This window comes from Oryctolagus cuniculus, chromosome X (genome assembly GCF_964237555.1).
Source record: "Oryctolagus cuniculus chromosome X, mOryCun1.1, whole genome shotgun sequence".
In the NCBI taxonomy this organism is placed as follows: domain Eukaryota; kingdom Metazoa; phylum Chordata; class Mammalia; order Lagomorpha; family Leporidae; genus Oryctolagus; species Oryctolagus cuniculus.
Window position 1 is genome coordinate 1,635,785 of NC_091453.1, and position 14,923 is coordinate 1,650,707.

The following is a 14,923-nucleotide window of genomic DNA, read 5'->3' on the forward strand; positions in this document are numbered from 1 at the left end:
ATCTAAAGGCAATGGATTGTTTTTCAGCTGGCCAGACTACCTAGTGCTAGTATTAGGAACTTATGGTCAGAAAGAAAATCTGGGGGCCGGTGTTGTGGCATAGCAGGTAAAGATGCCACCTGAAAGCCAGCATCCCATATGGGTACGGTTCATGTCCTGGCTGCTCCGCTTCTGATTCAGCTCCTTGCTCGGAGCTGGTGCTGTGGTATAGCAGGTAAAGCTGCCGCCTGCAGTGTCGGCATCCCATATGGGCGCGGTTCGAGTCCCAGCCACTCCACTTCCGATCCAGCTCTCTGCTATGGCCTGATTCAGCTCCTTGCTTAATGGCCTGAGAAAAGCAGCAAAAGATGGCCCAAGTGCTTGGGCCCTTGTCACTCATGTGGGAGACTCAGGTAAAGATCCTGGCTCCTGGCTTCAGCCTGGCTCAGACCTGGCCATTGCAGCCATTAGGGGAGTCAACCAGCAGATGGAAGACCTCTGTCTGTCTGTCTCTCTCTCTCTCTCTCTCTCTCTCTCTCTGTAACACTATCTTTCAAATAAATAAATAAATCTTTTAAAAAAGAAATCTGATAATCCAGTTAATTAACAACCCGTACTTTCCACTTAAAAAATATTACCCAATTGGGAGAAGCTGGGGGAGAGTGCTTGGAGATGCTGAAAAGACATCACAGAGACACAGGTACTCAAAAGGGCACAGGACTTGGAGCCTCACAGAACTCCTACCCCTACTACTTACATGACATCCATTCAGCTTCTCTCACTTGGAAAAATAGCATACTCATATTTTTCACTGAGTTGAAATAGCATTAAAATATTAAGGTTAACTAAGAAAGAGCTCAGCAACTAGTAAGTGTTTAACAAATGGTATGTATCATTTACCAACAGGAGTTGAAGAAACTAGAGAAGTATCTGGAGAAGATATTATACTCTTTGAACGTTTACACGTGTGTGAAAGAATAGAGAAGAGCTTACTTGGGGATTCCTGGGTGCCATGTAATGCAACAGATTGAAGCAATAGGGAGATACATTTTTATTCAACATAAGCATGAGCTGTATAATGATGAGAATATAAGAAATCAGCAGAGATGGCATAGCGAAGTAAAGGACATTCTATCCCTGGAGGAATTTTTAAGGATAGAACAGCTAAATCAATGTTTTCTAATAGACTACAAAAGCAATCACCATTGGGTAGGCAGATGGACAAGACCCCTCCTACAACACATGTCATGTCTAACATATTAGAGTTCTCAATGGCACAGGGCATCTCTGCTGAGACCTCAATGGTCACCACTTTTAGGTACATCACTGCTATGATTTCCCATGCAAGAGTGTCTGGGATAAAACCAACTGAGGAGTGGAAGATTTTTAAGAATATGCTTTTTAATCACCTCCTTCCAGAACTAATGCAAATTATATATATATGGATAACAGGAAACTTGCAGATGTGCCAGAGCGAACTATGATGTAATTTTATCTAAATGCACCAAATCCTTTCCCTTCCAGATCGTCTACAAGGATGGGCTTCTCTATGTCTATGCATCAAATGAAGACAGCCGGAGTCAGTGGTTGAAAGCATTACAGAAAGGTATTTTTTAAAATGTCATAAAAGAGAGGAATTGACTGAGTTCTTTTGAAGCACGATAGAGGAACACCATGGTAGTAAAAGGACGCGATGCCAAGAGAGAACCTCCTGATTTGTCTGCCACCCTCAGGGACTGTGCCAGACTCATCATTTCACACGCTCATGGCTGCGTACAGGAAGCCTGTGGGTTGGATGCCCTTCCCTGTTCAGCACAGAGCTGGCCATTGTGCCTTCACAGCAGCTTGGGGAAGCCAGGCCACTTGGTCTCCACCCACTGGGCTTGCCTTTACCAGGCCAAAGTTCAGGTGCTCACGGACCTGTATCAAGTCCTGTGGCTGCTGTACCTTTGATGTTTAAGGAAAGTTAGACCCAGTATGCACTAAGCACTTACCATTTCCTAGCTGCTGCCAGGAGCCAGGAGCTTCTTCCAGGTCTCCCACATGGGTGCAGGGGCCCAAGCACTTGGGCCATCTTCCCCTGCTTTCCCAGGCCATAGCAGAGAGCTGGATTGGAAATGGAACAGCCAGGACATGAACCAGCACCTGTATGGGACGCCAGTGCTGCAGGTGGCAGCTTAACCTGCTGCACCATAATGCTAGGCTCCCAAAACCACTTTTTTTATCCAGTACATTATAAACACAAGGGCCTGCTGAAGCTTTTATTCAGTGATTTTTAGGCTGCCCTAGTAACAGCCTGTAATAGGAGGGAGAATCTTTGCTATAATTTGGCATTGTGAGGGTTTCCTCTGCAGCATTTTTACTTTAAAGTGGGTAATGGTCTGAACACAATCTTCCACTCAAATAATGACTTCGTCTGTGCATTTTCAGGCACTGAGCTCCTAGAGTGGCGAAGCTTTTCTTCCCTTCAAGTGTTAGAGCCTGCCTTTCCTCGGTACACCTCAAACTACACACACCAACTCTGCTTGGAGGCAGACACTTCCTTTTCCACACACAGGGCTTAATTTTCCCTTCGCATGAAAGGGCCTAACAGCTGATTCTGTAGGCAAGTGAGGTGGCCCACCGTGGGAGGGAAGCATCCTTCGCCCACTCCCAACTTGTTGAAGTGAGAAGGGAATCCCTCTTAGCATGACACAAAACTGCAGCCAACTTCTGCGTTGCTGTGCCATTTAACAGAACAGACTAATATTGGTATCTCTGGGTATCAGTTTCCTAACCTGTAAAATGAGAGATCACATTTCTTTTTCTCTTGGAGTAGTCATGTGTCACGAGTGAGATGGTCAGTACTTTGCATACGAGCATGAGTCTCAGTGGTTGTAGCAGAGTTTCCAGGGTCAGCTTGAAGACTCTGCTTCCCTTTCAACCTCCTCGAGGAGTGCGGGGAGGCGAACAATTGCTACGTAGACACCATCTGTGTGCAGCTCTTGGTCATGTTGTGGGTCTTTATCTGTGGGTCCTTCAGGAACTATCTATATGGGACGAGTTTGGATGGCCCCTGGGCAGTTGCTGTGAAGGCATATAGAAAAATGAAGAGTGGAGAGGCAGAAACATGTTTGCTAGCCCCTCAGAAAACTACAGCAAGTCCCCATCACTAGGGCAGCCACATGTGCAGTAGATGATTTGCATCCACGAGTAATGCTTTTTTTTTTATTTTTTGACAGGCAGAGTGGACAGTGAGAGAGACAGAGAGAAAGGTCTTCCTTTGCCGTTGGTTCACCCTCCAATGGCTGCCGCGGCCGGCGCACCGCGCTGATGCGATGGCAGGAGCCAGGAGCCAGGGGCTTCTCCTGGTCTCCCATGGGGTGCAGGGCCCAAGCACTTGGACCATCCTCCACTGCACTCCCTGGCCACAGCAGAGAGCTGGCCTGGAAGAGGGGCAACCAGGACAGAATCCAGCGCCCCGACCGGGACTAGAACCCGGTGTGCCGGCGCCGCAAGGCGGAGGATTAGCCTAGTGAGCCGTGGCGCCGGCCTCACAAGTAATGCTTTTGACTGCAGGTAAAAAAGATCTCAAACAACTGCTAAAATAACTTCGCTGTTGTTCTCCCACAGTAACAAATCCAGAGGTCGTCAGTCCAGGGTTAGTGCACCAGCTCAATGAACATTATTAGCTTGTGATATCTACTACTTCCTAATCTCTCGTTGTTAAGCAAAATATAACAATAATGCATCTTAAAGTGATACATATGGGCCGGCGCCGCGGCTCACTAAGCTAATCCTCCACCTGCAGCACCAGCACCCCAGGTTCTAGTCCTGATCAGGGCGCCGGATTCTGTCCTGGTTGCCCCTCTTGCAGTCCAGCTCTCTGCTGTGGCCCGGGAGGGCAGTGGAGGATGGCCCAGGTGCTTGGGCCCTGCACCCCATGGGAGACCAGGAGAAGCACCTGGCTCCTGGCTTTGGAACGGCGCAGCGCCGGCTGTAGTGGCCATTGGAGGGTGAACCAATGGAAAAGGAAGACCTTTCTCTCTCTCTCTCTCTCACTGTCCACTCTGCCTGTCAAAAAAAAAAATAATAAAGTGATACATATGAACAAAAAGAAAGATAGGGCAAATGTGGCAGGCAGTTAATAAGTGATGGATCAAGGTGGATGTTCACTGTACTATTCTTGCAACGTTTCTGTACATTCGCAATTTTTCAAAATAAAAAGTGAGGGGAAGTGAATGCACAGCAGAACGCTTTTTTCCTTCTCTGCTGAGACCTACTCCTGCCCGCCAGCCCCTCTCCCACAAAGAGCACCGGTGCTGTGGCCTCGCTTCCCTCAGGGCTGAGTTTCTCTAACTTAACACCAAGCTCACCTGTATATGCATATTCTACTAGGTTTTTTTTTTTCCTTCAAGAGTGATACAGGTTCAGCATCCCTAATCCCACAATCCCAAATTCAAAATCTGGAACTTTTTGCACACCAACATGATGCTCAAAAAGTTTCAGATTTGGGAGCATTTGGAATTTCAGATTTTTAGATTTAAGGATGCTCAGCAGGCAAAGTCTATGCAAATTCTCCAAAAGCCAAGCAATTCTGAACTCTGAAACACTGGTCCTAAGCATTACAAATAAGGGACACTCAACCTCTATACGTTATTTTGTTGTTTTCACTTTATACATGGTTAGACTCTTTAGCTTATTGTCTTCTGAGTGAAAAACTTACATCCTTTGAGAGCCATGTGCTCTTACCATGGTTGCTGGCAAAATGAGGTTTTTACCCTTATGTGATAAGAGTGCCTGCTGAATGCATTTTTTCTTTTGGACCAATGTTCACTCACATCTTGTTTTCTTCCTGCCTGCTCCCCAGAGATCAGGGGCAACCCTCACCTGCTGATCAAGTACCACAGTGGATTCTTCGTGGACGGGAAGTACCTGTGCTGCCAGCAGACCTGTAAAGCAGCCCCAGGATGTACCCTCTGGGAAGCATGTAACGTGTGACTCCTCTTTTGGGCTGGGCACTGGGGGGATGGTGCCCCATTAGGCCAACCCTAAAACAGCTTGGAAGTAAATAAGATGTGCCAACTTGGTTGACATCGTGAAAATCCAGCCTCACAGATGTTATGTAGCAAATGAAGTGTAATTCTAGGGCCAATTGAGTTATAGCTATTAAAATAATAATAACATTAACATCTGCCATTCTTTCACTTCATGAGAAATTCTTCCTGGCTTAAGTTAAACTCCAAAGAGGTAGAATGTGGTAAACACATCACCATGATCTAAAAAGCTACATTTCCCTCTTAAGAAAACCAGCTCTCTCTTCATGTAAGTAACAAAAATCATAAACTAAAAAACCGAAACTACACACTTCAAAAACTATATATCAGGGGCAGATGTTAGGCATAGCAGTTAATATGCTATTTGGGATGCTCACCTTCCATATCAAGTCACCACTGTACTTCTGATTCCAGCTTCCTGCTAAGGTGCACCCTGGGAAGCAGCAGGCCATGACTCAAGTAGTTGGGTCCCTTCCATGTGGAAGACCCGGATTGCGTTCCCAACTCCTGCCTTTAGCCTGGCCCAGCCTTTGTTGTGGGCAACTGGGGAATGGATGAACCAGTGGATAGAAGATCCCCCTCCCTTCTCCCCCCCTCCTTCTCTCCTCCTTCCACCTTTCAAAATAAATAAAAATGTTCAACAATATATCAAGAGATAAAATGTAAGTCACACTTTAATCACTATACATACCAAAATGATGATGGCTAAGTTTGAAAAGATATATTTAAGGTAGTTTTCCATTCTGTATATGTGTGTCAATTTTTTAATGACAGTAGAGTAGGTAGAGAGGGTTTGCTTTAAGTGCAGAGTCTATCCAGAGTTTTATTCCTAGGGAAGAGAGGGACTTATGTATTTCAAAAGTTTTACTTTTCAGATGCTGATCTTCATGTTGCAATCAATGAAGAGAAACAGAGAGCTCCTACCTTCCCAGACAGAGTGGTAAGTTGACATTTTGAAAATGTTTTTTGGCCGGCGCCACGGCTCAGTAGGCTAATCCTCCACCTAGCGGCGCCAGCACACCGGATTCTAGTCCTGGTCGGGGCGCCGGATTCTTTCCCGGTTGCCCCCCTTCCAGGCCAGCTCTCTGCTGTGGCCTGGGAAGGCAGTGGAGGATGGCCCAAGTGCTTGGGCCCTGCACCCCATGGGAGACCAGGAGAAGTACCTGGCTCCTGGCTTCGGATCAGCGCGGTGCGCCGGCCGCAGCGCGCCGGCCGTGGCGGCCATTGGAGGGTGAACCAATGGCAAAAGGAAGACCTTTCTCTCTGTCTCTCTCTCTCTCACTATCCACTCTGCCTGTCAAAAAAAAAAAAAAAAAAGAAAGAAAAAATGTTTTTCATGGTCAGGATATATCAAATCAACAAAGAGCTGCCAGATTCAAGACTAGGACATGTGGGCTTTGTTCAGACGGCTCTTCAAAGAGAGGGAGGGGAAAATGTGAGCTGTCACTAGTAACTATGGCTGGTATCAAATAAGGGATTCAAATATAGGCTCATTGTAGCATTTATATTTTTGTATTCACTGGGTCTTTGGGAGAAGTCCTTAAGATGGCCTCACACATAACAGGCAGCTGTTATTCGTTGGTTCCCTATTCAGGCATGGCCAGTACTGCCTCATGTTGGAATGAGACTCTGTAGGGGGCAAGTAGGAAGCAACATAATTCTTTCTCGCCATTATCCCTTCAAAGCTACTCGGTGGACTTTCCTCTCTGTCTTCAGGAAAAGTTTTAGGTAGATTTCATAGCTTCCTAGTCACTCCCAGCTGAAAAAATTTCCCCTGATACTGGTAGTCATGAGAACAAGTTTTGAATGGCCCGTCCTGTTATAATCACACAGTTTCAAACATCATTACAAGTAAAACTTCTCCTTGTCTGCTGTGGCCAGGGAGTGCAGTGGAGGATGGCCCAGGTGCTTGGGCCCTGCACCCCATGGGAGACCAGGAAAAGCACCTGGCTCCTGGCTGCTGCCATCGGATCAGCGCGGTGCGCCTGCCGCGGCGGCCATTGGAGGGTGAACCAACGGCAAAAGGAAGACCTTTCTCTCTGTCTCTCTCTCTCACTGTCCACTCTGCCTGTCAAAAAAAAAAAAAAAAAAAAAAAAAAAAAAAAAAAAAAACTTCTCCTTGTCACCTTGCTCAGTCTGCATCAGCTGGCAGCCTGCTTTTGGAGAGGGGCTGTGGAGAGGCTGGGGCTTCTGACCCTTGCAGTGCAGGACCAAAGAGGAGGGTATCTAATGGAAAAGAGACACTCGTGTGGCTGGTCCTACCATGATTTCATGGCGATACTGTTTGGGAGAGTTTGCACACTGCCGATTCTTTATCTTATGGGAGACTTTTGTGGGCTTCCCACAGGGCAGATTCAAATGTAGTTTTGTGACGGAAGATGGTGTTTTGATCCTAGCTCTTGGGATTTCATTCCTCAACTCTTCCGGGTCAATTCACTCATCTTGGTTAGACTCCGTATCAAGGTGACTCTCAGCCAAGTCTTCCCCCAAGGGTGGAGTTGGCCTACAAGAAACAACCAAATCCTTCATCACTCTAGTTAACTAAGCTGCATGCAGCTCACTCCTGCATGGTGAGCTGTTGCGCTGTTTTGTGTTCTACTTGTGGTGATAGTCACAGCTTCCTTTTAGCCTTCCTAGGCAGGTATCAGCTGCTTCCAATGCCAAGAGACACATATGATGGCCTCCCAGTGGTTCTATGAAAGGAAGAGGACATGTCCTCACCCACACGTCAAGTCTATGGTGTCTTAGGTACTTATTTTCAGCTACACACATTCACACACATTTCTCTCTAAGTAAAATCCATATAATTCTTGCAAACCAACATGAAGGATGAAAAGAATCTGTTATTGTGGGTTTGAATAGTGCTTTCCAAAATTCATGTTCTTCCAGAACCTCAGAATGTGGCCTTACTTGGAAACAAGGTCTTTGCTGATATAATTAAAGATCAAGATGAAATCACACATGACGAGCATGGGGCATAAATCCAAAAGGTGTGTCCTTGTGAAAGTATGGCCTTGTAAGACATTTAAGAGTAATGTTCGCAGTAAGCAAATCTATGAGGACCAAAGGTCAGCTAGTGATTGCCTAGGGCCAGAGTGGGAGTGGAGACTGGCTGCAAATGGGCATGAGAGATTTTCTCGGGGTGATGGAAATATGCTAAGACTAGATTGTGGTGAGGATTGCACAACTTGATAAAGTTACTAAAAGTCACTGAATTCTACACTTCCAAAGGGTGAAATTCCAATCAGGTTTGTTTAAACAACTCTAACAGCAGAGGATAATTTAGGAGTCAGGATCCATTGCATCTAGTCTCTGGCATCCAGTCTCCCGTCTCTGGGAAATGTGTTGAAAATTATCAGGAAATCTGGCCAAGAGTTCATAGGCCTGTTTTGAATATAAGCTGCCCAAATGAAGCAAGGATCAGAGAGGGTATCATGAAAAGCATGTTTTCCTTTGTTTTGTTTTTACCAGAGCACTCAGTAGAGGGCTTGTTCTCTGATTGGGGGGAATAAAAATGAGCTCTCCAGTCATTCTGTTTGCACTTCCGTTTAAGGAACTTTCCAATGCATTTATCTTTGGAGAGAACCCACCTCACAGCTCATAAATAACCGTGTCATGCATAGCTAAAATTTCCAGAATGTCAAAGCCTCAGCTCTGAGTAAATGATATTTCTGAAGAAAGAGCAAATAGAATGTGAAAAAACTAAATGTAGAGCAGATATACACACACGTAAATACACATATGTATCATGTAAATTTTTAATGTACCATGACTTTTAAAAACACAAATCCTAAGCATTCAACTTGATGAGTTGTCACAAACTGAACATACCTGTATAATTTACAGTCAGACTGGGAAACAGAAGCCCAAGGCCACCCTCGTGTTCCCTGTTAGTCACTACATTCCACAAACACTAACCACTAGCCTGACTTACAATCTGATACATTTTTTGCCTGGTTTTGACCTTTACACAAATGTTATCATAAAATATATAGTCACTGATTGTCTGTTTTCTTTTGTTCAGTGTATGAGACTCACTTAAGTTTTAGTATGTGATTACAGCGTATTTTCATTGCTGTATAGCATTGCATTGTGTGAATATAGCACTGTGTTTGTTTCTTATTGCTGCTCTACTAAATTACCACAAATTCAGTGGCCTAGAGCAACAGGAATTTATTCTCGAATAGTCGTGCAGCTCAGAAGTCTACAGTGGGTCTACATGGCTGTTCTTTCAGGAGGCTTGGGGCAGGCAGGGGAATGGGGCACAGGGATCTATTTCCTTTGCCTTTTCCAGCTTCTTAAAGACCTCCTACGTTCAGTGGCTCCTGGCACTACATCTCCAGAGGAGAAGGGCGGCAGATTCTCTGCTCTCTGAAACCTGCTTCCACCCTCATATCTTTCTAATCTCTGACCACCTTGCCTCCCTTTACTCTCTCCCTATGGCAAGATTCTTATCATAATCACAGTCTGCAAAGTCTCTCTTACCATGTTAGGGACTCACAGGTTCTGGGAATTAGAACATGAACATTTCTGGGGGCACCACTATTCAGCTCACTGCTACCACAATATGTTTATTATTTTGTCCTCTTGATGGGCATTTAGGAAGTTTACATTTTTTTTTATCTAATTCAGATAATTCTGGTAAGAAGATTCTTTTAAATCTTTTGGTTTCACTGTTGGGTGAACATACATATTTCTGCTCATAGATTATGAGCACAGCCAACTTTAGTTGATTCTGGAAAAAGGTTTCTAAAGTGATTGGACCATTTCATACTCCAACCAGAGATAGTATGAGAGTTCATGTTGCTCCATGTCCTTGCTAAGGCTTAATATTCCCTGTTTCCCCTCTCTTTCTTTCCCTTTCCTTTCCTTCCTTTTTCCTCCCTTTTATCTCTCTCTCTCTCTCTCTCTGTCTCTCTCTCTCAGTTCACTTTGGTTGTTGGTTCCCAGTACACAGATCTGTGCCTCACTGTGATGCATTAAAATCTCTTGTCCTTCAAAGCTCAAGATTCCTCGAGCAGTTCCTATTCTCAAAATGGATGTGCCGTCTTCAAGTACCAGCCTAGTTAAATACGACAGCGATTCAAGGAGAAACTATGTCTCCCAGCCAAACGTCAACATGGGGTGTATTCCCAGGGAAGACTGCCCTGACTGGTGGCAAGTAAGGAAACTGAAAAGGTAAGCCCTGGTGTTTCGGTTGGCTGCCCAGCATGTAGAGCAGGCATTGTTCTCACTGCCTTGGGCCTCAGCCTCAAAGCTGTTGATACAGCTCTCTGTTCAAATTGGGTTATTTTCTCAAAAAATGTTCTGTGCTTGAGCTGGAAGACTTGGGGAATCAAGTGGCCCCTTTGGTGCTGAGCAGCATAGACTTTCCTCTTACATTGTCTGATCTAATGAGCTAATGAGCACTTGAACATTTTACTCCTGCCCCTTTCTGCCCCCTCATTCCAGAACACAGAATCTTTCCAACGTAGCCTTTATACAAAAAACCTTAGGGTGGGCTTGTTTTCACAACGTGTTTCAGCATTGCTAGGCAAATGACAAACAGCATTTCAAGCGAACCCATGGCTTGCCTTCTCAGAATTTCACCTCTCCTGAACACATTAGTCTTTTCACATTTTTCAGTTTAAAGATTCTGGCTGGGGTTGGCACTGTGGCATAGCAGGTGAAGCTGCCGCCTGCAGTGCTGGCATCCCATATGGGCACTGGTTTGAGTCCCAGCTGCTCCACTTCTGATCCGGCTCCCTGCTAATGTCCTGGGAAAGCAGCGGAAAATGGCCCAAGTGCTTGGGCCGCTGTACCCATGTGGGAGAGCTGGAATGAGCTCCTGGCTCCTGGCTGTTACAGCTATTTGGGGAGTGAAGCAGCATATGGAAAATCAATCTCTCTCTCTCTCTCACTCACTCTGTATATATCTACCCCTCTCTATATAACTCCAACTTTCAAATAAATAAATAAATATTTTTAAAAAAGAGAGAAAAAAAAGTTCTGGCTAAAGCCACAACTGGAAATGCCTTAAAGATGGTACATAAATAGTGTGTCTCTCTGGGGTCTGTCACTGTCTGCCAGACTCGATCAATATCAAATTGAATTGCAAGATGACCATAGGGAAAGGGGCAAGCAACTACCCTTCCTTATCTGTTGCTCCAGACTTCCCCCGTCAGGGTCCACTGTCCACCACCTTCTCCCCCAGTTGTCAGCAACCCTCCAGGGCACAGACGCTTGTCTTTCCCCACAGTGCATGCAAAGCATCTCTTGGACTCACCCCATGTCTCTCGTCCTTATTTTCTCCCTTGCCTTCTTATTCCTTTATTCTTTCCATCCTCATCATGTTTACCTAAAGCAAATGCCTCCCCATACCGATGCTACAGCCATGGCACCATAAAGAGCTTGAAAGTGCACGCTTCTTAATGTGGTCCCTTTCATTCCAAGGTGGAGCTAGAATCCAAGTGTTCTAATCTATGTGCAGTGCCCGAGGGGAGGGGTGATGTTTTTATGTTTATTTGCCTGTAGGCGAGGATTTTTGTGGAATTTAGATGATCAGCGAGCCCAGGCCTAAGGACAGTGAGTGCCATGTGTGCTCTGTGCCAGGCCCTTCTGTGATTCTCTGAAGGAGACGTGTGGGAATGAATTTTCAGATAATTACTGGAGAACTATGATTTGCTGGGGCCTGCTGCGGAGGCGCTTCCAGCTCACAGATGGCCGGAGCCCGTCTTCATTGGAAATGTTGACATTTTGCTCATCAAGGGTGCTTTGCATTAAAGTTTTTAAAAAGTATTTCACTAGAATGCAATGTGTCTTGATTATTAAATTTTGACAACCCCTTGGATTTGGCAACCTTTTAGATTTTGTCCCAACACTGGATTTTTTCTTAGAATTTCAGAAAGCTACTTATCCGAACAAAGGATTCATTAATCACTTAGTAGTAGCAGCATGGCATCTGCAAGTTAATTACAGTAATTGCTTAAAGGTCTTCATGGGGCTTCAATTTTTAAAACACAACAATGATTCTTAGTTCATATACTAGTGACAATACTTTTTATCAAATTTCTGTCAGTTCTATTGTCTTCACCTGGGCTACTTTGAATCTTCATTTTTTTCTGATCAGTAAAATGATCCATGCTCCCATGAAAGCATCCAAATATCGCAGTATATCCAGTGTACATTCCTCTAAAATGCTCTCTTTTTTAAAGATTTATTTATTTTTAAAGGTGAAGTTACAGAGAGGGAGGGGCAGAGGCAGAGAGAGAGAGAGAGAGAGATCTTCTATCTGCTGGTTCACTCCCCAAATGGCCGCGACAGGTGGAGCTAGGCCAGTCCAAAGCCAGAGCCAGGGGCCAGGAGCTTCTTCTGGGTCTCCCACATGGGTTCAGGGCCCCAAGGACCTGGGCCATCTTCCGCTGCTTTCCCGGGCACTTTAGCAGGGAACTGGATCAGAAGTGCGGCAGCCGGGACCCAAACCAGTGCCCACATGGGAGGCTGGCATTGCAGGTGGCAGCTTAACCTGCTACATCACAGCATTTTAGAGAATGCTCTTAATGCACATGCTGCCATGTATGTATCTACAAACCCAGATTCTCACTACTCACTACCTGTTGATTTTTAGGATCAATATAGTATTCCATGATATATGGAAACGTAAGTGATGCATTGCTGATGGCCATTCTCCCCATAGTCTTAAAAACAAGGCTAAATTAATTGTTTGTCCTTTTTAAATACATTTCCTTACAAAGAGATGAAGTCAATAAGCTCTTCTTGTAGGCAAGTCTCTTTAGGAAGGTGCAGAAGGAGGCAATCCAGTGCTTGAGGGCTTTAAGCATTGCTTGAAATGAAGCCAAACATTTCTTTGCCAAGGCTACTGTCTCCATGAAGCATGGTTTTCCAAAAAAATAAATAAAAATAAATAAATAAATAAAAATAAATAAAAGCCTGGGCTTTGACGGCAAACAGGAAGTAGGTCCTGCATTCCAGATAAAACAGCATTTGGACTTTGAGAGGTAGGCACTTCCTTATAATCTGCTTAACACCAAAATGAAAGAGAGAATGAGGGCTGGCAGAAGATGATGAAAATCCTGCTGATCCATCTGTGCCCAGACGGAACTAAGAGTTCCATATTTTCAAGATTTTTAGCTCTAATGACAACAGCAAGGAGGAAAAGAACTTATCTGAATGTGTTATGTGACAAAATGCTTTCATATCTATAAAAAATCATGGCGAACCCAGTGAAGGCAGTTTATTACCCCAGGTTGTCTACTGTTTGGAGTCATTATAGGGTGATATTAGCAATCCTCTTTGGTTTAAGGGTATTGCCGAACTGCAGCTACAGCTGTGGTCTCTGAACGGACCAAAATGTGAAAGTAGCTCATTAGCTTAAATGTCCAAACCAGAAGTATGGGTCAAAATGTCTAGTAAAGCTAAACCATATCGGAACAAAACCATTTCTATCATCAGCATCTGTAAGTAAACAGACACTTAGAAATTTATGAAATCTCTGTCTCTCTGTGCAGCAGTGATGACGTTGCATGCGGTAGCCAAACAGGAAGAAGTGTCACAAATCACAGCATCTCGAAGATTTCATGGTAAATCAGATTCAGATATTCCTTTACATCCAGGATTTGCTTCCATTTGCAGGAAAACTAGTGAAATCTACAATAATTTTGCAACGAGGCTTTACATTTAAGGTATATGTAAATTAAAATGGCCATGTAGCTTGCTTCTTTGAACTCTTGAGTGGGTCTGAATCGGTCATTTGTGGGCTATAATTTTCCTCACAATGATTTTCTCCACTCATCATGTATGGTATACAGTGGCGTTACCGTGAACGTTAACATATCTGACTCAGGTGTCCTGAGCACAAGGAAAAGCAACACAGAGTTGACTAACTCTTCCCTATGAACTGCTCTAAACACAACCCAAGATTATTTTTTAGCTTCATACTTCAGCCATTCCTGAAGGAGTCTAAATCTATTTCATGAAGAGTCACAGAAATCTGAGTTCTTGGGGGCCTTCCTGGGCACCTCCTATACTGAAGAACCATTAAATTGGGCATGAGCCCAGCTTTTGGGCAGCTCTCTCTTCACTTTGTTGATACCTTTCCAAGTGCGAAAATGGAAACCTAAGAGTTTAATTTGTATTTATGTGGATAAAAACACAGTGGAATTTGATATTGCATTTCTAGACACTTGGATTGTTTCTTGGTGGTTTTGCAATTCATGTTGTTTCCCAACTCTTCTTAAGGGGATTTCCTGAGTCAAGTTCATCTGAAGAAGAGGAAAACCTGGATGATTATGAGTGAGTGTTGAAGGGTCCTTGTGTTTTTTCTAAATTTAGACATAGATGCTTCTATTCAATTCCCCAAAACACTAAAAGAGATGGCATAGACCTTGTCAGGAGGCTTTATTTATGGGTAAACTCATATAAGGCCCTGGGCCATTTATTCAGGTGACAATTGACAATTGGGTTATTTTCTGAGAAAATATTTTCCCCGATCTGGATTACCTAACCTGGCTGCACATATTCATGGGATTTCTCATATACCCAATATCCTCTTCATTTCACTTTGTCTGAAGCATTCGATATTTCTGCTCATTATTTCTTCTCTAGAGGCCTCTTGTCAAGTTGATGTTTAAAAGTTCTTATTAACATAGTTAGGTTTTGGGGGAAGTTATTTATGGTGCAGTAATTTTACAGGGTAAAATTCCTAAGGTGGCTATATCATTTAACATCCAAATTGGGATACTTTAGAGAAAGAGTCCACTATTAAGCTTACTCCCAATCAGACATAAACTCAACTGTTCTGGGCAAATGAGAATATGTGGTCATCCTGATTATACTGAGACAGATTTACCTAAGTGTCCATTAAGGTCTTTTCCAAAATGTAAGGTTCTATTTTCTACAAATAGGGACAA

The 14,923-nt window shown here is 44.1% G+C and overlaps 1 protein-coding gene across 3 annotated transcripts in view; it reads left to right on the top strand.

The window, feature by feature from the left end:
- The window catches only part of BMX (BMX non-receptor tyrosine kinase), a 53,306-nt gene that overhangs the window by 10,852 nt on the left and 27,531 nt on the right, over positions 1-14,923 (top strand). For 2 of the 3 annotated variants that reach the window (XM_008272377.4, XM_017350007.3), the window contains 6 exons: positions 1,504-1,585; positions 4,829-4,948; positions 5,891-5,955; positions 10,018-10,193; positions 13,523-13,594; positions 14,253-14,306. In XM_008272377.4, the coding sequence (XP_008270599.2) occupies positions 1,504-1,585; positions 4,829-4,948; positions 5,891-5,955; positions 10,018-10,193; positions 13,523-13,594; positions 14,253-14,306 (569 nt within the window). The remainder of the gene's footprint in view (positions 1-1,503; positions 1,586-4,828; positions 4,949-5,890; positions 5,956-10,017; positions 10,194-13,522; positions 13,595-14,252; positions 14,307-14,923) is intronic. The other variant, XM_008272378.4, reaches the window with a different exon arrangement.